This window comes from Vanessa atalanta, chromosome 5 (genome assembly GCF_905147765.1).
Source record: "Vanessa atalanta chromosome 5, ilVanAtal1.2, whole genome shotgun sequence".
NCBI lineage: Eukaryota > Metazoa > Arthropoda > Insecta > Lepidoptera > Nymphalidae > Vanessa > Vanessa atalanta.
The window spans coordinates 7,416,669-7,444,497 of NC_061875.1; the positions used below are offsets into that span (position 1 = coordinate 7,416,669).

The window sequence follows — 27,829 nt, forward strand, 5'->3', positions numbered from 1 at the left end:
GTAAGTACTTTAGTATTAAACCAAGAAACCCATATCGTACATTTTTTACGCAAATCTTTAAATACATTAGAATATTATATAGTAGCATATCATTATCGTGCACCATTAATTTGATTAAATATGGATTTATGGGTCTTATACCATTGACAGATGAGTTATCTTTGTAATGCCGTTAAATACTCAGAGATAACTGAAATTTCCTTATAAAAAAGTTTTTGTAGTTTAGTCTTGGGTAAGCCAGAAAGCAGATAGGTATTAAAAAATTTTAACTAAGAAACATGAGTACTTTGAACTTTAAAAAATCTGTATTCTGATAGATATTAAAGTTTCACTTAAGAAAGGACTACTACATAACAAAGTTCCTATTCTCTTTCGTTCATTGAATTTTATCAGCAGTCGTCTGACTATACATATATCATACTTACATTTCATTCTATAGGACTGTTGGGCAAGACTTGAATAATAGGCGAAGCCATGGGTAGCCACAGATTTTGAAATGTGTATTACTGAAAAAGTTTTTCTCATTAGCCAGTCTGAAACTTTGAGGAGAAACTTTTTCTAGATTCAGGTAACTTTTCAAACTTGGACTGCAATATAAAATCGAATATTATGACCGAAAGTGTTTTAAATGTTACTTTACTGTTACTAAAAATTAAAATGATGTATAACTTTCAATTAAATATTAATAAATTTATTTAGATTTAAAAAACCGGTATTCTTGAGTTACATGAACAGGGTAGTGAAATAATAGCTGCAGCCGAATAAAACCATACAAATTTATGTTGGAATAATACAATAATTACGATAGAGACATTTTTCTGTTTCCTTTGCAATATTTCAGTCTTGGCTAGTAAAATTCTTCGTATAATTTAAATATAATATAATTAAATTGGAGTTTGACAGAATGACAAATCATTAAAAATATTCAGTCCAAGTATTTAGAACATAAATACCTCGTGTAATTAATTATTTTTGTTTAAAGGATTTCGCGGCACCATAAAGTAAATGTTATCATTGATTATACGTATAAGCTTAAATGTATTCCTTGTTTTATTGTGAGGCAGTTTGATTATATATAGTGTTTATTATTTTACAGGTGCAGGTCATGCAAGGTTCTCAAACACTTGGAAAAACGAAGAAACCCAAAACTACTGGACAACGCCTCTCTGCTGGCAATATCGAGGTATACAAAAATGTAAACACTTTGAAAACAAAGTCCTATTGTAGATTTATGTATATATTCTATAGTTTGGATAATTTTATTTAACTAATAATCAGATATATTTAATATTTTAGTTAATATTAATATTTTTAATATTCGCTAGGTCGGTGATTTGTCTAGAGAGAACTCACAGGAAGCTGAAGAACCACCGCAAATGTCTGAGGTATCATCAGATGAAACTACATTTAGACAGAGAAGCAAGACGCTTGGCGATACAGCAGGTAAGAAAAAAATATAATATATAATTCAAAGCAGCATTTAAATACATATATTTTTTGATTACAATAGATGTTATAAGAGACAATGATTTATGAAAATGAGATATTGTATTGTTAACAAGCACTTAATTCTTATATTTTTAATAATTATGAATAATTATGAATTTGTATGAAGGATGTCTCAAATAGTAAACAATTACTATTTGAGACATCCTTCATACAAATTTGCAGCGGTGCGATTTGGTCATAACATAACAGATGAAAGGATAGAATTTACCCTGCATGTTTTCTCCCTTAAAATTTGTGACAATTTATTATTAATCTTGCATCTCTATTTCTTTTTTATCTTCTTCCAATTTCTGTTTTAATTTGAAAAAAGTGAAATGTGTGACTTACGCTAACCAGCAGATATGAGCAAGCGGTCGGCGCCGAGTGCTTCGAGCTCGAGCGGAGCGGGCGCGGGTGCCGAGGGCTCCAAGTCCGAAGGCGAGGACGAACCGCCGCCGCCGCCCGCCAAGCGAGGGTTAGGCCGCACTCCCAACCACCTCACCCTCAGGTACCAACATATGTATGGGCTAACCACACCGACACCGCCTGCGCGATTGGAACCCACTCGCTGACTATACACGTACCGACTCTAAATTTATGTTTATGACTGTAATGTGACGTAGGTTCGCTTGTTTCTCATACATATGTCACCCCTTTTAGATATAGCTGAAATCTAAGAATAACTCATCTTTACATTGATTCTATTGTTTTGTTGTATTTTATATGATTAAATAGTCAATATTATTTCAAAGTTTTTTTAAATAAATTTTATAAAATATTTTGCAGCACGACATCGACGTTAAGCGCTGGAAGTACGGGAAGCCAGGCCAGACTTATCCAATCTTCGCATCAACCTACCCAGTACCAACCTACCATGGTCAGAGAGCTAGGTAAGCATGGATCTCAATCGCTTAAATCTTCACCAGAGAGGAGGGGCTCGTCTGCTTCAGAGAAAAAGATCAAAGTAATCCGCTCAGGAAGTGGCAGCAGCATTAATAGAGATAGATCTCCTATGCGATCCACCGAACACATTTCACCCGACAGAGACCGTGTGACGAAAGTTATTATTTGCAAATCCCCAAACAAGTCTAGCTTAAAGCAAAGTAGTAAGACGCTCCATCGATCACCGAGAGGCAGTTTTGATCAATCTAAATCTCCTCGAGAATCAATTGACAAATCTCGGTCACCTCAACAGAGCTTCGATGGCTCTAGATCTCCTCGTGGTAGTATAATGAAATCGAGAGAGAGTAGTCTTGATCGAGCAAAGTCGCCAAAACCAGTTCCCAAGAAGGGCATAATGCGCACTCCACAGGCTAGTTTTGACAGATCTCCATGCAAATCACCGAATACGAGTCGTCGATCTTCTAAATCCAGCGGGGAAAAGTTAGCTAAACTAGGAACTAATTCCCTCGATAGAATGACACACTACTCACAACTGGCGAAAGCCGAAGATAAAGCAATAAAAATGGGTATCGTTGTTTCCAAATCGACCGAATCTATCGCAAAAGCTATCGAACATCCGACCTGCGTTGAATGTTATCTCTCGGGGAAGAAACAAAGTAAAACCTCCTAGCATAAGGGGAAGGGCAAGCAGCCCAAACCTCGCCGGAAGTCTTTAGCGTCTCAATCGATTCTGGTAACATCAGATCGCAGCAGTGTTGAGACTCTAGACGGCTCCGGGCACGAGCGCGGCCGTTGCCCTTCCTCCCGACATTGCCTGAAGAATGATTTCGATCAAATACATGTTTAATTTTCTTGACAACTGTTGCACACCGTTGACTAAGCGGCTTCTAATTTTCGAATGAAACGATTGCTCTAATGCATGTCACTTTAATAAATCATGGTTACTTGTAACCTGCCCTTTATCGCTTAGTCCACAGCTTGCAACCGCTATTAATTTGGGTTTTATAACTACTACGTACCTTATTTGGGCGTTAATTTATCAGAAAGTTATCTAAACCGATTGCGAGAATAAAGAAATTGGTCGATATGAAGCGATGTCGCTATTACTCGTGCTTATGACATGACCAAGGGCTAATATTATGGAATACTAAAGAATGGAATTGATTAGAGAAAGATAAAAGAAAGTTATTTTAAGTGATTAGATAGTAACTTAAAAATTCCTAGATTCGTTTTAAACCGTAGACATAATCTCACTACGTATTAAGTAGATGACACCAACTAATTTAATCTAATCGTAGAAAATACTCGACTGCAAGATGAAGCTTGAGACAACTGGCAAGGTTCAAATTACGTATACGTAATCATTACTATTTACAATAACATTACTCGATTCAACCCCTTCTAGGGTAAAATATGTTGAATTACATAAATTAAAAATATATGTAGACATATAATGGATCCATAATAAATCTAAATTTAAAAAAAAAAACCCTTTACTCTAGTCCTCAAGAGCTAAGTGTTACATTTAATGGCTGTGGAATCGTACTGATGATAATCCTTAATCAACTTGTCCTAGTGTTTATCTTATTAAATCATTTCACTTCTAATATTCTTATTACAAATTTCATTATATAAGTAGCATATTGTTATTATTACGTACATACATTGCTATGGATTTGTACCATTAAGTCTTCCATTTCGAAATACCTATATAATTAATAATATTAATTTATTTTTTTATTATTTATTCTGTGCCTGCTCAAGTTAGATTTAAGTTTACTGTTTACTATGCTAAATATTATTATTATCACGATCATGAAATTAAAATAATCCTTCTTTCTAATTTAAACTATTATCGCAAACTACAATATCAACTAGAATATGAAGCAATGCTGTTAATGTGTTTTCTGCAATTAAATAACTACTTATACTATTATAGTAAATCGATAATTATATGATCTATGTGCATGCTATAACAAATATAATACTCAATTATCATACTAAATATCGTATAATAGGCTAGCCGTAAAGCATTTAAAGTGCATCATAATAATACACTAACGACATAATAACCTATTAATAAAAGTAGAGAAAATATTCGTTAAAATAACTTATTACTTAGCAACTAGATATGCACTCTATCCGTGTGATGACCTCTAGATATCGCACGTATTAAACTCCCAAAACTTAGTGTCGTGAAAGAGTAAAATTAATCAAACATCTATGTACTGGTGCACTCTAGATTTATAATTACTATGAAAATATATAATCATGACATAGCTATAAATTATATTAATATACCTATAGTATCGATCACAATAGTTACGACACCGCCGAAGCTTTTTGAATGTTCGATGACAATGTTGACCTCCGAATCATGACTAGCTGCTTTAAGGGCACAGCTTCAAAGCTTTTTAGCTTTTTCTACTACGTTCACTCGCATATTTACGGGCCCGATTCACAATGTGTCAACGCAGCCGAAACGAAATCGCAACCGAACGGTCCTTACACGGCCAAGAGCACACGTGCGCACTACGCGCACCAAGCGCACGACGCGCACGAGACGTGCACCATACGTTTCGAGTCGCGATTTCGTTTCACATATTGCGATGCGCAAGCGGACGAGGCGACGACGACAACATTCATCAAACATTCAACTCTTTTCGCGGAGCCGCAGCAACCCGGCGATCGGTGCGAATTCCAAAAAAATCCGACGGAACGTCCAGGACGCGTCACGGACGAGAGCGACGTGTAAAAGAGTTCGGTGTTTGGTGTGTTGTAGGGTCGCCCGTGTGGAAACCGCGCGACGTGGCGAGCGAGGCGGCCGCGGCCCCCGCGCCCGCGCCGCTCCCCGCGCCCGCGCCCACCACGCTGCCGCGCTCGCAGCGCCCCGCGCCCCGCGCACCGCACCTCTCCGCCAGCCGCAAGTCGCTCGCGCCGGACCACCGCCACTAAACCGCCACTCGAAACGAACCTTACCCTCTGCTTCCGATTCGGTTCGACCATTTCTTCGAGCAACCTACCTATATCACGCATGACACCTTCGGTCACTAAGTATCCTATTCACGGATCGGATCGGAACGGACTAAATATTTTAGTACCCCACATTTCAAAATTTGGATGGGCGTATGAGTTTAGTACCATTGAAAATATCCTATCAATTCCGAACGTGAGAGTGAATATAAATCAAAATGATCCTTTCCTTTCAAATTACATTATTTTATATATCCCTTTAATTAATGGCATTTTATAAAAAAATATTTATCAACAACGAATGAATGATATATTAACAATTATCGGCGATTGATATGATATTGATTAATATCAATAAAAACTTTCTATAATTTTCAATAAAAATAAATGAAATGAGTCTTATGAAGAAAATAGAGAGTTTTTAAATGTTTCAAAGGTACTTGACGCTCCAACCTTATCGAGTCTACGCCGCCACTATAATACTCCTCAGACTTGGATCGTCTCCTTGTTCTATAACTTCCATCTTATGCTTCCAATTATGAAATTAAATGATCTCATATTTAATTGCTTGAAATTGCTATTTATAATTTATTATCAACTTGCAAATATTAACTATCATTGCGTTTTTTAGTAAACTTAGAAATTTGTCGTAACTTCTAAACAGACCTTGATAACTGTAAGGATTTAAAAAGCTGCATTTAAAATAAACATCTAAATATTATAAACAATAAAATAAGGCTCATAAGCCAGATACTTGCAGAGCGTTTTAAATCATTACTGAACTTTTATTTCTGATGATAATCGATACATCGATTACATATCGATGTTTCCATGGATTTGAAATATGACAGCTATATATTGCACAATTTATATGTTAAGCAATGACATATAAGATTATTTCATTTTTACAGTATCTAAATAAAAGACTACGAAACTAAAGTAACTAAACTAATGAAAAGTGTATTAATTTAGAAACGAATGAAAATATATATATTATGGAAGGAATTAAATATGAAATATATACAGCTAATCGATAAGAAAAATAATCATTAAACTCGAACTACATTTAAACTATTCAATTTAATTCGGATATTTTCAAATATAACCACGGAAATATAGTAATTGATTGCACATTATATAGAAAAGAAAAACAGCAAGTAATTGAAAAAAATATTTATTAAAATTGTTTATTTACAAACGTTTGTCGTCTTATTTACAATATTAAAGACTTAATTATATTTATATTGGCGTCGTGCACCTCCGTTACTATATCTCTGGACACGGCAATGACGAGTGGTCGGTAGAGTCAGATGGTAGAGTCATGATTGTAGAAATTTTGTAAAAAGTAACACTCAGTTTGTTTATTAAACTTGCAAACTAATATTTTAGATATAATGCGTATATTCAAGAGAATAATGTTTTTAGTACCAGTAGAAAATTTTCAACGGCAATTGCTTAAAGCTCAAAGATTTTACTTATTTATATGTTCTCCGTAAAATTAACATAATTTGTTTTATGCTCAAAGACTTTATATTGTTTCCAATATAAGACTGTGTGCGTCTCGTCTGTGGTATGAAGACATTGAATAACTATAGAAACCTTCAATTAAATCAAATCTGTTGAGAAGTATCCACATAGATATGTATATACCGTTGCCTATATAAGGTTACTTACCCCAAATAATATCCCTCATTGATATTGTGAATGTGCTACATCGCACACCTCCCTAGAAATTACCGTTTATTAAAATATAACGAAAATAGTCTCAGATAGGCGTTAAGTTTTATTTATTCATGTTAGGTCTAACGAGAATCTCTTTAAGTCAGTAAGTCAAGCCCGTAAATATAAAATGACAATATCAACAGATTTATTTACCTTCCATTACAATGTCGGTTTCATATTTTATAAAAATAATATTAAATTAAATTTTATTATTTAAAAGCGTAGGTCTATATATTGTTTACTCAAAACCACATCTACTAAACTAATTCATAGCTAAATAGACGCCAATTATTGTAATATATTAATTTAGTATATTTGTATATTCATTTCGGAAGGTATGTGTTTACATTTATTACTAATTATTTGTCTCTGTTATAGATACTACGCTTTTAAATATATAAATAATGTCATACAATTGACTTAGTTTAATAAAAACGTATTTGCCAAAAATGAAATTTCTAATATGTATTCTGTGCCAAACTGGGTTATTCCACATACCCATATCCATGCTTTTTATACTCACTGTTAACATAGTACGGAGTAAATATATCGTGAAAGTAGTTAGCTGTAATCTATTTGCGTTTCATTTGCTCACATTGGCAACGCAATCACTTAACTACCCTATAGTTGAATATGCACATTACCTTATGGAAAAAGTACACTAGGTAGTTTTGATAATAATTTCTCTTCGTGATCAAATTCGAAATTTCTATCATAGGTTAGGCGAATTATATAACATATATCCATGTCTCGGTTTGTATTATTTACCCGTTGAGAAATAATTAAAAACACATTTCTTTAACGTACAGATATTGAATTATAGATATGTTATTCAAAACCACCATATAACTCGAAACTGAACTGCTTTTACAATATACGCAGTATTTTATATTTTAGTATCGTTTTTATGAAGACAGATACACAATATTTACCTCCTTGCCTTGTGTTATAATGTTAATTTTGTATACTTTTTTTGACTTGGTCTTGGACTTTGGTCGTTCTTATTGAAATTTTATATTGATTTGATATATGAGTATATTGTTTATAATTGAAGATGTTTAATAATTATAAGTTGGGACATATCACCGACGCCGGCGAGTTCAGTTACTATGCTATATTGTGGTTTTAATAATATTATATTAAATGTTTTACGGTAATTTTTAAATTTATTGTATATTATGTATCAATACTGTGTAGATATTGTAATATTTATTATTATTATCACACAAACACATATTGCAATGATATTTCAAATTTTAAGTATCGGTTCGAAAATTGTTTTGTGATTTATTAAATAAAACCTGTTTATTAATATACATATGTTAAAATATTCGAATTTAATAATTACGAACTTATACAATCAATTTATAGATATTGTTATACTAAGAAAATATAATTAATAAAAAGAATAAACAAATATGAGTGAATAATGAAATGAAGAATGTGCTCATTAATTGCGATTGTATTTCATACTTCAATGACATTTGGAAGTAACGTAGGAAAATGAATGAATATTTAGAAAGACTTATTGAAGTAAAATACGAATGTAACTAATGTTATTATAAGTATTGTACTTTTATAATTTAACCTTATATAGTTTGTTAGTTCAGTTACATCGCCTCCTCGTTCCTCTAAAATATTTTCAAACTACATCAAATTAGCGTGACGTATTTGAAATATTAGCGAACATTTTCTATCACAACGTCCGCCTACGAAACAACAGGACGCTGGTAGACATTTTGATATTTTTATTATCGAATTCATTTTATTAATACGCCTAAATTAAAAGTGCCTTTACGTATTTCGTGAACACTGAACGTAAGTGCACGCGCATCTGTCGGGCTACCGTCGTGCGGTTTGATAGTAGTTTGTCAAAATGTTTGTATTCCTTGAGTTTTTTCCTTGCTCTCGTAATTTTAGTGATTCCGTTAGTATTCATTGATTTGTAAATTTTATTGATGTATGCATTCCTATTCGTTTTGTAAGTATCGATAAGTTCAATTTTGTGACACATATTATGGAAATTACTTTTTATTGCTTATGAATAAATATAAAATATATATGTAATTTTTTTTCCATCTACCTTTATGACTAAGTATAACTATGTATGGATATCACGTTAGTACTGAAAATATATTTGGAGATTTAAAATTACATTCAAATTTTCTATGATAACAATTAATTAACAGTGTGCATTGAAAGTAATTTTTAATAAAATATAATGATCATAATAATGTCGTTATCCAAAATCGACAAATACCATATTCTTTAATTATATTTGTGATTAAAGTTTTTTTTCTAATTTTATCTACTTAAAATATTAATAATATTTAATTGCAACTATTAACATGGAGTTACGACGTAAGCGGCGATACTCTCCCCTGGATGCATCCTCGAGCTCTCTACAATCGTATTGCCGCTTGTGGGAATATATGAGAGTAAAGCCAGAATACACATGCCAGTAAAGTGACCAAAAACTATAACTGCTGAGCGCCGTATAGGCAGGGCTACAATCACGTGACAATATTCTATTTTTGCAACATGTGAATAAGAGAGAGCCTTTAAAGAGTATTTTGCGTGGGTAGCTAAATTAATAAGACACATAAAAATGACAGCATTGTTGTCTCGTATATAGCTTTCGATATTCATAAACTTCGGTTACTTCTAATCTTCTAACTACAGATATACATATAAAAATACCAAACTGCGTAGATAACATCATGCATATTTGGTCGAAATATTTTTTTACGAAAACTTTTGTCTTGTAAAATAATTAATACCTTCTAATTACATATTATGTATTATATAATACGTAGGTATAAAATGTTGACGGTAATTAATAAATATTTCATTATAAAATAGTAGTTAGACAAATAATTTTATATATATTTTAAAAGATTAAATAAATAGAGGTTTTTACAAATCATTTAAATAACACTACATTTAAGGTTCAGTAAAATGTTTTATTTTAATTGTACATCGACGTCAATATTAAATCAAACTTCAGTGAATTTGGATTCAAAATCTTACAATTTGCTATTAAAACAGTTTCTCTAAATTGATATGAATTAAACATTTAAAACATAATTAAATATTTACAATAATGACATTAACTAGAAGTATTTGTATTCATTACATTTTTCTTTAGAAATTTTCCTTGATAAATCTTTTTTTGAACGATTTGTTGCCATCGCTACTCTTAACTTATATTCATTGTCTAATTTACCAATCGTATTTTCTCTATTTTTCTGAATATATATATATATATATATATATAAATTATAAATTCACTCAGGTTATAAATTATGATGATTGTGTACTTTTGTACTATTATTTTGACACTTTTAAAATAATGTTACAGTTGACAAATATGTTAAATGACCTTATAAAAAATGAACGAAATTGAATTCATTCGCTAATTTATTTAAAAATAATAAATTGATATGAAAACTAGAATGATATTACAATAATGGTAAAACTAACTCTGGTGGTAGACAAAATTGTAGGATAGTCAATCGGGAAGCTCTATATTAAGTGAAACACTTAGAATATTTTAAAATACGTTCTGTACAACTCTCTACAGTATAAATTATAAACTCCTAACTTAAATAAATAACAATAGAACTATCTAAAGAAATGTATATTGTATATACATTATATTATGTGGCACAGACTACGTTTTATAATAATGTAAACGAACAAAAAATTATATATCTGTATCTCAATTAAAAAAGAAGTTAAGAAAAAAATGTTTAACGCACAAAATATTTATTAGCATTTAAGTTGTCTACGTTGAAAAAGAATAAATGAACGTAATATGTCATGACATTTCATGAATCTCCGTATATTCTGTATGATAATTGTATAACATGCTACATCTGTAGAATACTGAATCAAACGTTGTGACAGTTTATACTAAGAGTCTTGACTAATCTTCAATTTTAACCATTATCTAAGCAGCTACATCAGTAAAGGTCAACATAACATCTAGTTAGCATCAACTCTTCAATCAAAACAACATTCCTAAAAATAAATCAGTACAACGTAAATTAAAACTTAATCTCATAACTTGATAAATATCCACACAAATTAAACTGTTATTATATAACAAATCACTTTGTATATACTCGTATCTATTGTAATTTATGATAGCGCACACATTAAATAAGTTTAATTATTTAATATATATAATACGCGCGCTATTACATGTATATGTCAAATAACTTTATATAAGTTTATTATCACATCTACTTATACATGAAATTCTCGGTTTAAAAGAGGTTTCATTATTAACTATAATATGGTGTTTCATCAAATTAGACTAGAATAAAATTCTTCCACCTAGTTTCATATTATAATAATTACATAAGGCACTCCTTTAATTTTGCAGATTTGTCGAAAGAGGTTCAGATACAGACACGTAGATTCTTATTGTAAACCGAAGACGATTGGAAGTTTTTGTAATGTACACGAATAACATCGAGTACGTATGTATATTTGAAAGACATTAAGTTTAGAAATAGTTAAGCATATGATAAACGAACAAGCAGTGGAAATGTTTTACTATCAATTAACTATTTGTGAGATTTATGTAAATACTCTAATAACGATTGCACAGAACCATACACTTTAAATTTAAATAAATAAAAACACAGAAAATATATCACAGATACAAAAATAATAGTAATTTGAAAGGGAATTCGTGGATTTTATAAAACACTTAATGCAATTTAATGTAAATTGTGAGTACACGAAACGATCAGGTCCAATTTTATTAAAACGAAGAGTCCTTATAAGACGCACAAAATTGATCTATCCAGTAAGTGCAGCGGGACATTTAGAAGATTGTGACATTGTTATGTAAGACCGTAATAGGTATTTATTTCAACTTGATTGGACCCCTAGCATTTTTTCAAAAAGCTGTCTTATTCATAGTAATCTCTTTAAAAATTTACCTACCTAAATATACTTACATGACTTTCATTACTCATTAATTATTTCAAAGGTTACATGATACCGCGCGGCGTCTTTAAAGCCCCTTTAAAATTATAATTTAAATGTTGTCAAATGACAAAAATCTTTTCTATAATCCTGCTAGTTTGATTGAAAAAAACCAAAATGTAAAAACAAAAAGTTTTTCAAAACTCATTTGTTATTTTTGGTAAGCTCACAGCGTTTTTTTTATTTAAAGTAGTTGACGAAAGCAAAACCGCCTAATGCCATATGTATTGCATTTAGCTATAATAATAATTAGTTATTTGTAAATTTACGATTACTATATAATCAATAACCACCATAAACTTGTATTTTGTTATACTAACGATATTTTTTTACAAAATAGATTAATAATTACAACAGACAGCTAGATCTGTTTTTTTAATTTATCGAGTAATTTAATAACATTCAACTAGGGTTCCTATAAATTTCGTTAAACTCCCTGAGAGAACGTTCACATTCGTTTCGTTGAGCTTATTGCGCATAGGTCGTGTACGCGACAGGGTCGTGTATATTTGTCTAAACGTTGGTCCCTAAGATAGCTATTGTAATGATGATATCGACACGGAGCGAGCGGCGAGGGGCGCGACGCCGCGCGTACTGCGGCTGGGCTCTCCAATTAAAGGCACATTGAAAAGTGATTCATTTTTCCTACTCATTGCCATTCCTACCTACTCCTCCGTCGTTCCACACTAATAGTTTAATTTCTTGTCTTTTAAGGTCTGTCTAAAACTAGTCAAAGGGAATAACTAATTTTTCTATTATATTATATCATATCATATGTATATCGATTAAAAGTCACACCACTATTTGTTCAGTTGACTTCATACACTTTAAAAAATTTGGTATCACATCCTAGTTCTAAGATATCGTGGTATCTCCGACATCGAACTACATCATTTTGGCAACGTGGTGGTGAAACTAAAAAATTATCTAATTAACTACGAGGCGGAATCGCCCAAAATTAGCACTAGCGAGAAGACAAAGTTATCCTCAAAAATTTTCTTCACATTTTATTTCCCGGGTTGCCGATTGTGACGTCCATTGTGGGTCGGGTGAAGCTTCCCAGTCTTGAAACGACTCGAACATAAAATTGTCAGTGGAATCCTCCGTTTCATGTGCGACCTCTGCCCGACTAAAGGCTTCGGCAAATTTACCTATCTCAGTAGACCCGAAGGCTTGTTGAAAAGCCGGTAGAGGGACTACTGGTGGTCGCTTTTCTTCTGGCGGAGAACGTCGCTGCTCTGCATAGAAGTGATCGCGAGTCGGTCGCGCCGCCTCGGACGGTATCATATTTCGCCCTGGAAACTCTTGAATGTTAGCTTGCTTCGGTCCATTTTCCCTATTGTAATGTGGTTCTTCGTACGTCGGATAAGGCGTTGACCTTCCATCCTGAGCACAAACTTGATTTTGATGATGCATGTTTGAACCCTGAAAATGTTAGAGATATTATGATATTTTTCTCTTGTCCCATATGTGGAAAATCTTTGAAATATATTATTAATATTATTATTTACTTTTATCAATCTACAATCAGAGGCGTAACGCATTGGTTCCCGCGAACACATACTTCGGGAAGCCCATGAACCGTTAGCAGGATTAATCCCACTCCAGCCTCCTCCCATCATACCCATCTGTAAAACGTATCAAATACTTCAGTTAAATTCGTTCTTTACTCAGGCATAAGTTACGTAACATTACAATGTGTTTTACGAGAATGTTCAGTTACCTGGTAAGGAGACCACATTTGCGGTTCGCAGTAGCCTTGACCACGGCCATTTATGCCACATTCTAAAGGTGGCTGAAAGAACATATAAAATAGGTTTAATACATTAAATTCATATTAAGATAATCTTAATAGACTACGAAAAATACAATTCATAGAATTTGGAACAAATACTGATATTAACAGGTGATTCACGAAGTAGAGTCACGTAGAAAATAAAAACATAAAACAAAATTTTGTTTATATAAACAATAAAATACCGTAAGGAAATGAACGCAATATGACATATGCAACGACCAACCATTCCAATATTTGCTACCTAAGAACAACATAAAATTTTCTAAATCATAATACATTTATTTGAGCGCAGAGGTGTAAACTAGTGTGTCATTTGTTAGGGGCCGAAGAGAACGTTTCGCGAGTATCGATTCAAGCTTCGAGTGAAGTAAACGGCGCGTTACATAGCGAACTGATGACGATAAACGAGCAATCGATAACATAAACTTAGCACAATCAATGCCGATTTACTCAGCTGCCGTCGTTATAAGCCATTTAGTTTTTAACTTGAAAATACTTTATTTTTTATTATTTAGAGTTGATATTTTTTAATTGATTATTATGAAATGTAAATACATTATACAGACATAGGTGTGTGTATACGAGGAATAGTTAAAATAGGTCGTTCTAACATTCAATAGTTTAAGATTTGAAAAACACGGTCTATAGAGTAAGACTTTCAAACAGATTTAATAATAATAATATACTGTCAAGATATATTTCGTTTCATTCGTATGAACAAGAAACATGCTTTTGATAAATAAATGTATCAGCCTATGTAAGTTTAGACTATCAAGTAACATCGACACGCGGGAATGAAGTCCACAACTCATGGACAACGTCTTTGCATGACCTCAGCGCAGTCATCCTTTATTTAAATCGAAGAATATTGAAGAATCAAACGTAACGAAATAAAATACACGAAATACTAAATGCGTTAAATAATTACACATAATAAGAGCTTTATTTGTATTTCCGTTATTTCAAATTAATTCTCAACGCGTATCTTAGGACAGCGGGACTCGAACAGTCATTCGATAGTGGGTAACAATTCGATGCTTAATACTAACAAATATTTTATCGAGTATCACATATTAAACACACGATTAGTCCTTTAATATACCCGTATATAAAACTAGTAGAACGTATGTATGTATATACGAGATAACGTTTAGTGTTGGATGGGGTGGGGCGGCGCGCCACGATCGATGTCCGTCACTCCCTCTGCACTTCTGCGTTGCAGTACTGCATCCGTCACATCTTGGGAAAACCCTACACCTTCTTATTTGCCTTCTCTTATATTTCTTCCATTTTTGTGTATGATATAGCCATTAAATGATTCACATTCATTTAGTTGTAAACTTTAACTAGAATTAATATTAATTTCCAAGTTATTTAGTATACAATACGTTTTCTATAAACAATATTTCGTAGTTTCAAATTCAAATTCATTTATTTTAATAAGACGTATTTGTATATGATGACTAAGATATTTATTTGAAGTACATATGAAATGTATGTGAAAATCAAATAAACAAGATTTTTATTAACGATATCAGATATAAGTATTATATCGATTCATAAATCATAACTTTTTACAGCATTCAACGCGACGGAACTTTTGGGAGGTTATGAATATTATAGCGGAGAACTTTATTACAGACCGTAGACTTGTGGCTAAGGTATAAAAATCGAGGAGACAGAATGCTAGATTAAGTTTTTAAAGCAAAAAAATCTTGCAAATAATTATTAATAAAATTCTATTTATGTATAGTAAGGTTCATATCTATATGGACAACCTTGTACATACGTAATTACGCAATGCATGTGGAGCTGAAAACTAGTCATACGGTACATTAGAGTAGTGGCGGGAGATTTGCGGAGGCTAACTATCGAGCGGTAACCGGCGAGCGCGGCGCGAACCACGTGACTTATCGATCAGCGCGCCCACGACACTCGGAAAAATCAACCGCTGACAGCTTTCATGGGCTACCACCCCGCGCCACCCGCCGCCCTCATTAGCGCCTTTGTACCTCTATTCCTCATAATATAACACCGTAAATAATACCACTTTAAAACTACTTCCGTTTTCCAAAATAAAGTCTTTAGCTAAGTACACAAATATTTCGTTCAATATTGTAAACTTTTAGTCCCATCTCTCAAAAAATAAGTTTTTGTTTCTTATGTTAGTCAAAACTGTTCAATAATATTCAAATGTTAAGATAACTTTAACAGGAATTATAATATATAATGTAGGACCATTTTCTTATTACTCATAAACGTCGTCATAAAAATACTTTACTAATTTAGTTACGAATTATTTAAGAAAAATACGCGGTCTTAAGAATATACAAAAGCCTCCATCCCCAAATCTAATAATTACTCGACAGATTAGACATCCCGTCAGCTGACAAGATGATAAAATGTAGCAGTAAAATGTCAATGACACCGATCAAGCTAAATACGATTAATTCGGATGAAACATTTGCCAAAACTTGATAAATAGTAACCTTAATTTGGCAAAAAGCTGAAACTAATACATAGGTTATAAAAGATAGCAAGCAAAATTGAACTCTAAAGCGCCAATTATAAGGTTAATAAAGATTAGAATGAATGAAGTTAAGTTTCGCGACGTGGACATTGTACAAACGTAGACTGTCCTCTGACACTGACCTATATATTCAGGAGTGGACGCCGCGCACCGCAACGATATTTCACACTCGAAATGTGCGTACAGCAGCAGTAATTAGTAGTACTTAATATGAAGTTTTGTAGTGCTGTTCTAATCAATTGTTTTGATTTAAATTATAATAAACATATTCATTTAGTTATAAAAACATAACTGTAAATATGCAACGTGTACTATATACTACATACTTTTGTAGAATTTTCCAGTTTAAAAAAAAACACATAGTCGTTTAATTAAACTAAAGTAGGTAGCAAATATTGATATGAAATTTCCTCCTGTCAATAATAGACTTTACATAATATAGAAAATAAAACTAGTCTTCTTTGCTATTGATTAAGCTATTAAGTATTAAATTAGTATGAACGAGAGAAAATAAACGTTAATTCATGAGAAATTAAAAACAATTAAATTCAATACATAATAATCAATCAGATTTAGTAATAAACTATAAATAATACATAATTACCGTATGCGGTAAGGGCAAATGCGCGGGATGCGTGCGTAGCTCGCGCCTCGCCAAGGCTCGTCTCGTCCGCGCCTCCTTCAGCGCGTAGGCGCCGTAATCTGACACAAATATAGTGCACAATTATTATTTTTTATTTTTACCTTAAGTTTATTTCTAACTTGTCAAACAACTGTAATAAAATAAAATATCAAATTATTTTATGGATTTAAGTATTCAATAAAATAATTATTCTTATTAAATCAGTTTATATTTGATCTATTTTAGAACCTGTAAGATTATGAAACTATTCATATTTTTTATTATTAGCCCTTCACTGCATTATATAATGTCTGTTGATAGACATCAAAACTTCGTTTTTAAACGTCTATTAAATACCTGCTACGAATATTTAATAGATGAACAGTTTTAGTCATCAATATAAACATCTATTCAGACTGAGATTATTTAACCCATAATATTCTATAAATAAAATATATAATACATGTAAGGTGCTTCTAAGTATAAAGTATTGAACCCATAACTCTTTAGTTATAGGTACACTAAATCGTAATTCAAAAACTTCTAAATTTTTTAAATTTATAAATATAATAATAATTTATTTGAGCATTAATAAAATTTAAAACTGTGTGCTTTATATTACTTACACAAAGCCTTATAAATAAATATTTTTGTACCGTTTTATCTCGCCAATAAAAATTGTATACTTCATTGATCTGTTGTAACTTACGCTACATTGTCACAATTTCCTTCGCGAGATATTCTATGTAAATAATGAAATTAAAATACAAATTGCTCACTGTCAAGCTCGCGTTTAATCGCGTGACTAGGAATGCCATTTCCATATTCATTTATTTTGTTTATTCGGCTGTAAACTTTATGCGACAAAAACTTCAACATTTTTAATGTTAAATAAATTAAATTCGTTTCAGCTTAATTTCTAAAATCTTTTACAAAATCGAATACAGAGCAAAGTTAAAGTAATACACATATCGTTTGCTTGTATATAGATGCATAGTTACAAAACTGACTCGGTCGTATTCACGTAGCCTGTAAAGTTCATAGTGAGAGGAGACGCGGGTGTTAGCACCCCGGTCAATATGTAGAGTGGCTGTGCGCCGTGCGGGCAATCAATCCCGAGCGCGGGTTGCGGGGTCGGGGGACCACCTGTAGCGCGACCCCGCCCGCCCCTCCGTCGACACGTGCGGCAGACGTCGCGCGTCGAGAAATCCGCCCAAACGTAAACATTAATTCTTACTTCATTCTTCATTGTACAGAATGTCGCCTCACCACGCGCGTGGATTCCGATCTCTCGAATATTGGTAAACAAACATCACCTCTTAACGAAACAACCTCAACTAACATTTGTAAAGTAATAAATCTAATGAACTTTCACAATTTAAAACTTACGTAGGTTGTAACGAATAATTACACATTCTAGATACACGTTTATTAAATCACATTCATATAATTCTTTCACCCTTTAACTTAAAATGGTAAAATTTATTTTACGTTTAAATTTTAGTATTTAATATATCTTAGTTCTCAAACAATATATTAGGAGTAAATATTAAAAGGTATAGAGGTTATAAAAATATAAGCATTTTAAGCTTCTTAAATTTTTAATTGCAATCCTTCAATAATTAAATTAAAATACATAAATATATTTAGTTTACGCAATACAAAAAACACAATGTTACACTTAGGAAATCAATTGTGCCTTTGAGAATATTAGATATAAAATTTATAAATTGGCAAAAGGCATGTTTTACATGGATGTGATATTCGTATTTGTTGTTAACTTGTTTTAGTAACAAACAAGTGATACTGATATTGTACTGATACTTGTAAATGGTAAAAAATCTTTTCATGATTTATAGATTTTAAAAAAGGTGAAATTAATTTTTTTTCTATCAATGATGAAAAATTACATTTAGATTGAATAACTTTCATACCCAGAATTTTGAATGAAATGTTAGAGATTATTTTGATAAATGTACATGTTCTTTCAGAGATTATATTAAAATAAATGAAAGATTAAAAAAAAATACCAACCCATGGACATGGCATGGTCGCTGTGGTGCACGTGGTGCGCGGGATAATCGTAGCGGTAATAGCGCGTATAGGGGTCGTGCGCGTGCGGTGAGTAGTAGGCGTGCGCGTAGGGCGTGTAAGGCAGCGGTGCGTAACCGTAGCCCTCCCAACCGGGGCTCGCACCGTACTGTGCGTGCGCTTGCCCGCGGTACTCGCCGTAGTTGCAGCAGTCCATCGCTGCCTGCGCCTACGCAGCCGGCAACGCGTCCGGCCATGCTCGTCCGCAACCGCGCGCACTTACACGCATCGCACTCATGCTCTCTAAATTATCTGTCCGTACTACCGTACTTTGCCGCGCTCCAAATACATTACAAATAAAAAATATTCATCGTTCGAATTAAGAATTCTAGGAATCAAATAAAACTTTAAACAATTTGGCCGCTTTAAAAAGTTCAAATCAGTGCAGCAAAATCACGTAGAGTTCGAACGCAGTTTCGCGGCGGGAAACGAACGCGGTTGCGACGTTAGCTAGCTAAAAGAGGTCGGTCGAGTTTGCCGGCGAAGCGGCGACAGCGAGAGATTCAGTAAACGAGGGCCGGGGTAGAGGGTGCGGGCCGCGGGAGGGGCGACGCCCGCTCGCCGGCGGCTCGGCGCAGCGCGGCGCTCGACGGACGCCGACTGAAGGCGCCGCGGAATCGATACGCTGCCGCCGCGTGCCCGCGCCCGCTCTACCTGCCCGCGCCCGTATTGCGCGCGAACTTTGTCTTTCTCCACGAAATTTTATATTTAGAACCATGGTGAAACAATTGATCAATACTTTGCACTATTAATTAGTACACACTTTCGCCCTCCAACGGTACTCTTTCATAACAAACTTTTATTCATATTAGAATTTTTTGGTGCAAATTTTATATTACTTGAAGCTTTTGAAACATACGCATCGAAAGTTGCTTAATGTTGTTTATTTTTTTTACCATCGGCTTAAATTTTATGTAAGTATATACACGGATAAACACGGATTTAATTAATGAATATAATATTAGGTGCGTAGCTAGTAAGTAAATGATAGTTGCAAAGTTTTATCGTATTGCGCGTAGGCGACAGTGACCCACATTACGGTCAATTATAGTTATGCGACGAACTACGCACCACCCTACGTCCTTCCGAGAAACTGGTCATTTTAAACTTTTAATTCGATTGTCTAACTTCTTAATAACAGCTCTACAATTGCATCTTGTTAAAGCGCTGAAAAAAACATTACAAACTCGAAAAATCACCTTATCTTAAGTCAAACATTACATCATGAATGTGCTTATGGCTTAATGATTAAGATATTCGGGAATGAAGTCGAAAATAAATTAAATTTAAGACACTAGTATTAAAGATTTAGTAGAGGTTAGCCATAAATACAACGTATAACTACGTAACTTTAGCTACGGTCTACATATTGGGCGCCTACATAGTTCACAGCTTCACTTTCACTCATTGATCAATAAACATTTCTATTGATTCTCTGTTACCTAATTACAGCAGGGACTAGCAATAAAAATATGTTCTTTAGCATTGCAGGTACTAAAAAATTTATAGTTGAACACCAATGTCTACATCTACATTCGAATGCTGATTTCGCGCCAAACGGTGTACTAACAGATATAAAACAGACATTTGACGCGCGAAAATTTTGAATTGAAACTCTTTTACTAAACTTTTTCAATTGAAATTCAATCTTCATGTTGGAAGTAAATAATTTAAATTGATTGATTAAATACTTTTTTAATGTAATTTAAAGTACTTAGCTGTACGATATCGAATGACGTGTGATATATTATGAGTATTTCAATGTGAATTTATTATTATTATAGTTAATATTTTTGGTACAATATGACAGACTGTTGAGCAGTTAAGTCCTAATGATACGTTGTGTAGCGAGTAGAGAAGCCAGGCGCGGGTTATCATGCAGATTGCGGCGAATCAATAGGGGCGCCTCGGCCACTGACGGCGGATGACGATCAATAGCGTCCCAACGGAGCTGTCTCCGCATTAAGGGGCTTCCTCGAACGCCTTCACATATATCCACAAGCTATCTACACTTCATACATCACTCCACGATGCAAAGAATAGCGTACTTATGCAGTGGAATTTTAGCGAGAATAATAAGCAATAATAATTCTTGATGCATTTTTAAGTTTTTATATGTTTATCATAAGTATTTTTTTAATTCAATAAGAAAAATTATAGGCAACCTTAATTTTTTGTACAGTTATAAAGTTTATATTTTATACAATCTTATACAAAAGTTTATGAAGATGGCGACCTCAGTTGGAAAGTATTCAATAAATCGAAGGTTGTTTTAAAGTCACCTGCAAGGACGGATCTTATTTATCACAATAAATGTCTAATATTATTTCAATATAACTAAATGTTTATTTATAACAGACAAGACTAATGATAATTTACATTTTATTCATTGCAATAACTATTGTGAATCATTAATGAAATAAATATTAAAAAATATAATGCCAAGTCATGTTTATTTTTTGTTTTCATGAATTTTATTGTGTCACTATAATGTCTTGTAAACACATAATGAATGTTTGCTTATATTGATTAAGCCGATTACAAAAGTTTTAAAATATTTTATCTTAAACAAACTACAAATAAACCTTTAAACGTTGTCTAAAATACGTCACATACTTAATGTTTAATACGTGGTTTTAATCAAATTTATTAATCTATAAGCTTATACTGATTTTAGGTAACCAGTACAAACTTTATTTATTGTGGACAATATGCTAACAGCTGATTATAGAATACAGTTTCTGTTTAATCAAATTATTAAAACGATGTACATATATTGATTGTCTGTTTGTCAATATTTTAAAACACTACGGTTGTTGCTCCTTCTATAACGTACATACTTCCCTATCCAGTCTTAAGTACAACATCAATAATTTCATTTATATTTTTAAAATATCTGAGTTTATTATCCCTATTTTCTATGAAATATTGCTTATTGATAATAAGTATAAAATTAATAGTTTTAGTATATATAGAAAAAATAAAAAAAGTAGTGTTGTTTACACTCTACTCTGCTCTAAACTCAATTTGAAACAACCGGCCAGATCTCGGCTAAATTATTAGTAGTAACTTTGACGAAAAATAAATTAACGAAACCCTTTCTTACTTTTAAGTTATATATTGTAAGGAATCCTCGGTGCGCAGGTCCGTCTCGCACGTGGCTCACTTTTACTATTCTTTTTATTTTCGATTTAAGTACAAAGAAGTCATTCGTTGAAGATTTATATCTATCGTGAAAGCTACTGTTATTATGATATTTTTTAAATAGATAAATACTAACTCTTGGTTGTTAAGGTTGGTAATCATTTGTCTTCTTTTTTCAAATTATACATTTGTTTTTTATACAACCAATTGGTATATTTTAGGAATTTATAATATAAATAATCTGCTTACCATTAATAATATGTTATTAAACTAATCTCTCCGAGATTATACATTACTGTTCTTGTATTGATTTCAGTTTCCGAAAATATGACCGTATGAACTGAGCTAAAAAGTCAAGTGGATATAAATTTTCCTGGTAAGTAATCAATAGTGGGACATTTACAGTACTTTATGCTTGAATCCCAAGAAAAGATTTTGTCTTGAAGATGAAATTAGGGGTTAGGCTACCTCATCGTGAGTGGTATGCCCATAGGCATTGGCGCTGTAAGAAAAGTTAACCAATCTAACTAAGGAGTTATGTCCCTTTTGTCTGTAATTATACTGGCTCACTCGCTCTATAAATCTAAACACAACAATACTACGTAGTGTTGTTTTAGTGGTGGTAAAGTAATAATAAGTTTAAATTGGGAATGAAAAACTTTAGAGGCTTTTCCTTAGAGATATCCATCAGTGATTACAAGATTTGTGATTGTAGTGAAATATGGAAACTTGATATACTTTTATTTAATATTATAAATGCGAAAGTAACTCTGTCTGTCTGTCTCGCTTTCACGCCAAAACTACTGGACCGATTTTAATGAAATTTGGTACACAAATAGTCTAGAGCCTGAGAAAGGACACAGGCTACTTTTTATTTGGAAAAAAGGGCTGTAAAGAGTTGAAAAGGGGAATGAAAGGTTGTAAGTTGTATAAAGTATTGTTATTTTTAGAATTAGAAGCATAAAACTTATATGTACACTTATAAAGTAACATATCATGACACCCACTAAGCAACGAATTTTGGATATTCTACCCCTAAAGGGGTGAAATAGGGGTTGAACGTTTGTATGGAAATCCGTTATTTTTTAAGTTAGAAACATGAAACTTTATTTTTGGTATACTGATTAAAAAGTAGTAGATACTTATTTAAGTGTTTCTGCATATTCTACTCCTACGGGGGTGAAATAAGTGTTGAAAGTTTGTACGAAAGTCCGTCATTTTTGAAGATAGAAACATGAAATTTATTTTTGGAATACTGATTAAAAATGAGTAGATACGTATTTAAGCGTTTCTTGATATTTTAAGCCTAAAGGAATAAATAGGGGTTGACATATCGTATACAGGTTAGTCTGGAAGTTCGTCATTTTTAAAGTTAGAAGCATAAAATTTTATTTTTCGGCTACCGATTAAAAATGCGTTGATACGTATTAAAACGTTTCTGGATATTGTATACCTAAGGAGGAAAATTGTTTTAACATTTCGTATTCAGGTTAGTCTCGAAGTTCGTCATTTTTGAAGTTAGAAGCATGAAATTTTATTTTTTGGCTACCGATTAAGACATTTCGTATATAGGATAGTCTGGAAGTCCGTCATTTTTGAAGTTAGAGGCATGAAATTTTATTTTTGTGCCACTGATTAAAAATGAGTTGATTCGCATTTAAGCGTTTTTGGATATTTTATGCCTAAGGAGAAGATTTTCGTTTATAGGATAGTTTGGAAGTTCGTCATTTTTGAAGTTAGTAACTAGAACTACTTTATTTTTAGGATACCGACTAAAAATGAGTTGATACCTATTTAAACAATTCTGGATATTTTACGCCTAAGAAGAGAAATAGAGGTGACATTTCGTATATAAGATAGCCTGCAAGACCGTCATTTTTGATGTTAGAAGCAGGAGACTTTATTTTTGGGATATCGATTAAAAATGAGTTGATTCGCATTTAAGCGTTTTTGGATATTTTACGTCTAAGGAGGGAAATTGGGTAGACATTTCTTATATAGGATAGTCTGGAAGTCCGTCATTTTTGAAGTTAGAAGCAGGAAACTATATTTTTGGGCTACTGATTAAAAATGAGTTGATTCGCATTTAAGCGTTTTTGGATGTTTTACACCTAAGGAGAGAAATTGGGTTAACATTCCACATACAGGTTTGTCTTCATTCTAGTAGCTTACATTTCACAATTACACTGTAGCAATTGATAAATCCCAAATGACAGAAATAAAACACCAAAATGGTTAAAATGTAAGTTAGTTTGAGTTTGATTTTTATAAGCCACCCCACTACTATTCACGAGTTTTCTCGGTATAGGAAGAGTTAGGCTATAACACAACATGCTGGTCTAGTTCAATTTGATGATGGTAAAAGTTTGTTACCTTAAACTTCACAGATATTATTCGAAAATAGCTAAAATAGACAGGTATTCTCTCGACGTCTTCCTTTACCATCAAAAATATTAAATAATATTAGCACGGCCGGTGTATGAGGTGTCTACGGTACTGTCGTCTGCATAGCAGGGAATATTCCTGATTTGCAACAAGTTATTGATATGCAGAAGAAACAGATTGGGTGATAGAACGCAGCCTTGTGGATCACCAGCATTGACGAATTTTTGGTCGGAGCATGCACCGTCGACAACGACCTTGATGCTCCGATCTGCCAAAAAGCTGGTAATCCAATTGCATAATTTCCCGGGAAGTCCATAGGAAGGAAGCTTCAAAAGAAGTGCTTTGTGCCACACGCGACCGAAGGCCTTCGCTATGTCCAGACTGGCTGCTAATGCCTCCCCCTTGCTCTCAACTGCTTCCGCCCATTTATGAGTAACGTAAACTAGAAGATCACCGGCTGAGCGACCCCGACGGAAACCGTACTGACGGGTGGTCACTAATCAGCTGGTACTACTCTAGATACCGCAGGAGCTGGCAGTTTACAATGGACTCCATTGAAATAAAACTAGTTTTTAACGGATTTAATCGCGTATATTAATTATTTTAACATCCCGACGTTTCGAGCACTTTGCAGTGTTCGTGGTCACGGGCAGACTAAGGGGACATTTGTCTGTTCGAATTAAAAAGAAATATTATTTACAACTACCGCCAACGATTTCTTAATTGGTATCTTGAGTAGCGTTCCGGTTGCACGCAGAAGGCACTAACTGTATCTTTAGGTCTTGCAGTCTGTTGGATTTGGGATTTTAAATTTTTAATAAGTGGATCCCAAGTGTTAGAAAGTCTCCAACCATCTTCTCTATTGAAGTTCGGATGTTTTTGAATTTCAATAGCCTCGCGTATCATTCTAGGAATGAATCTGTGTTCTCTAGCGAGGATCTGTGGTTTATCAAATCGAATAAAATGGTTAGGTTTATCCAGAGCATGTTCACAGACTGCAGACTTTGAAGAACGCCTATTTTTGACATCTCCTATATGTTCCTTGACCCTAGTACCGATACTTCTCTTTGTTTGGCCTATGTAAGATAAACCACACTCACATTCGAGTTTATATACTCCCGCAGTTTGTAAAGGGATATTACTCTTGATAGGTCTCAAGAACTGGCTCACTTTCTTATGAGGCTTGTAAATGGTTTTAATCGAAGCTCGCTTCAAGATATTGCCAATCCTGTCTGTAACTCCCTTCACATATGGTAGAAATGCAGGTTGTCGCTCAACTGTGGGTGGCTTGATACGGCTTCTGCGATGCTGGCGAGGCACGGGCAGCTTGTTCTGGTGGAGTGCAAGCTTGACCTGAAGTAGCTCGTCCTCTAGGTGTTCAGCATCGCAGAGATGGTGGGCTCTCTGAAACAAAGATTTGCCAACGGTAGCTAACTGACTAGGGTGCACCGGCTCCATCCACAATACCGTTTGAAGACATTATTTGCAATGTGGAGGAGTGTCTTTTCAAAAATAACATCACAAAGGAAGACTCGGAAGCTATTCGACAGGACATTTCGAGTGTTTTACGTCGAAGCCGGCCACCGAAAAGAAACCTTACTCGTGATGAATCTATAGCACTGAAGAACTTACGCAATAATAAAGACATTACAGTCCTCCGAGCAGATAAGGGAAACGCGACCGTTGTGATGGATACGTGTGATTATAACCAGAAAATTTCCGCGATTTTATCGGATGTAAAAACTTATAAAAAAGTAACTAAAGACCCTACCAATAATATTCTTAAAAATACATCCGCGTTAATATCCAAACATCAAGAAAAATTAAATCTGGACAAAAAATCACTCGTGCCTACATGTGCAAAGCCACCTAAACTGTATGGGTTACCTAAGATCCATAAAACTGGTGCTCCGCTGCGTCCTATTGTAAGCCAAATCGATACACCAACATATAGATTGGCTCAACACATAGCAAGGATATTATCACCCCTCCGAGGACACACTGCGGCGTATGTCAAGGATTCTTACCAGTTTGTTGGTGAAATCAAAGACCTTAAATTAACCAACAATGAGACAATGGTTAGTTTTGATGTCCAGTCATTGTTTACATCCTTACCCATACAAGACTGCATCGAAATTGTCAAGAGGAAGCTACAGACACACAACATGCCTATTGAATATGCAGAGCTGTTACATCACTGCCTCACATCTGGTTATTTATTGTGGAATGAATTCTATGTACAAGTTGACGGAGTAGCCATGGGTTCCCCAGTATCCCCCGTGGTCGCTGATTTATTCATGGAAGACCTAGAGGAGAGGGCTCTTCGCTCCGGACCAATAACGCCTAGGTTTTATAAACGGTACGTAGATGACACTTTCACAATACTACCTAGTGATCTGACATCTGCATTTTTAGTACATCTCAATTCTATAAATAAAAACATTCAATTTACTATGGAATTAGAGGCAAATAATTCTTTAGCTTTCCTTGACATCCTTATTATCAGGAATCCTGACAATACATTAAGTCACACAGTTTATAGGAAACCCACACACACTAATAAATACCTCAATGGTGACTCGCACCACCACCCTAGTCAGTTAGCTACCGTTGGCAAATCTTTGTTTCAGAGAGCCCACCATCTCTGCGATGCTGAACACCTAGAGGACGAGCTACTTCAGGTCAAGCTTGCACTCCACCAGAACAAGCTGCCCGTGCCTCGCCAGCATCGCAGAAGCCGTATCAAGCCACCCACAGTTGAGCGACAACCTGCATTTCTACCATATGTGAAGGGAGTTACAGACAGGATTGGCAATATCTTGAAGCGAGCTTCGATTAAAACCATTTACAAGCCTCATAAGAAAGTGAGCCAGTTCTTGAGACCTATCAAGAGTAATATCACTTTACAAACTGCGGGAGTATATAAACTCGAATGTGAGTGTGGTTTATCTTACATAGGCCAAACAAAGAGAAGTATCGGTACTAGGGTCAAGGAACATATAGGAGATGTCAAAAATAGGCGTTCTTCAAAGTCTGCAGTCTGTGAACATGCTCTGGATAAACCTAACCATTTTATTCGATTTGATAAACCACAGATCCTCGCTAGAGAACACAGATTCATTCCTAGAATGATACGCGAGGCTATTGAAATTCAAAAACATCCGAACTTCAA

At 33.8% G+C, this 27,829-nt stretch overlaps 2 protein-coding genes across 14 annotated transcripts in view; one reads left to right on the forward strand and one right to left on the reverse strand.

Moving 5' to 3' along the window:
- LOC125063932 overlaps positions 1 to 8,245 on the forward strand; it is an 81,412-nt gene extending 73,167 nt beyond the window's left edge. For 8 of the 13 annotated variants that reach the window (XM_047670641.1, XM_047670645.1, XM_047670643.1 and 5 more), the window contains 4 exons: positions 1,097 to 1,183; positions 1,326 to 1,443; positions 1,846 to 1,996; positions 2,275 to 3,986. In XM_047670641.1, the coding sequence (XP_047526597.1) occupies positions 1,097 to 1,183; positions 1,326 to 1,443; positions 1,846 to 1,996; positions 2,275 to 3,061 (1,143 nt within the window). In that variant the 3' untranslated portion in view covers positions 3,062 to 3,986. Of the gene's footprint in view, positions 1 to 1,096; positions 1,184 to 1,325; positions 1,444 to 1,845; positions 1,997 to 2,274; positions 3,987 to 5,173 lie in introns of those variants that run through there. The other 5 variants (XM_047670649.1, XM_047670653.1, XM_047670654.1 and 2 more) reach the window with 3 other exon arrangements.
- A 2,604-nt stretch (positions 8,246 to 10,849) lies between these two features.
- On the reverse strand, positions 10,850 to 19,712 carry LOC125064025. The gene is made up of 5 exons (XM_047670797.1): positions 19,072 to 19,712; positions 17,020 to 17,117; positions 13,811 to 13,882; positions 13,599 to 13,715; positions 10,850 to 13,512 (listed from the first exon to the last, which is right to left on the reverse strand). Exons 1-5 carry the CDS (start codon positions 19,283 to 19,285, stop codon positions 13,075 to 13,077), a joined length of 939 nt encoding a protein of 312 aa, XP_047526753.1. The 5' UTR covers positions 19,286 to 19,712; the 3' UTR covers positions 10,850 to 13,074.
- Between the last annotated feature and the right edge of the window lie 8,117 nt (positions 19,713 to 27,829).

What these genes read in the sequence shown, in the direction of transcription:
- LOC125064025 (XM_047670797.1), bottom strand. Translation starts at nt 19,285, where the DNA reads ATGGACTGCTGCAACTACGGCGAGTACCGCGGGCAAGCGCACGCACAG. An exon ending in CGACCATGCCATGTCCATGG is followed by an intron (nt 17,118 to 19,071) that starts GTTGGTATTTTT and finishes TATTTGTGTCAG; the next exon opens with ATTACGGCGCCTACGCGCTG. An exon ending in ATTTGCCCTTACCGCATACG is followed by an intron (nt 13,883 to 17,019) that starts GTAATTATGTAT and finishes ATGTTCTTTCAG; the next exon opens with CCACCTTTAGAATGTGGCAT.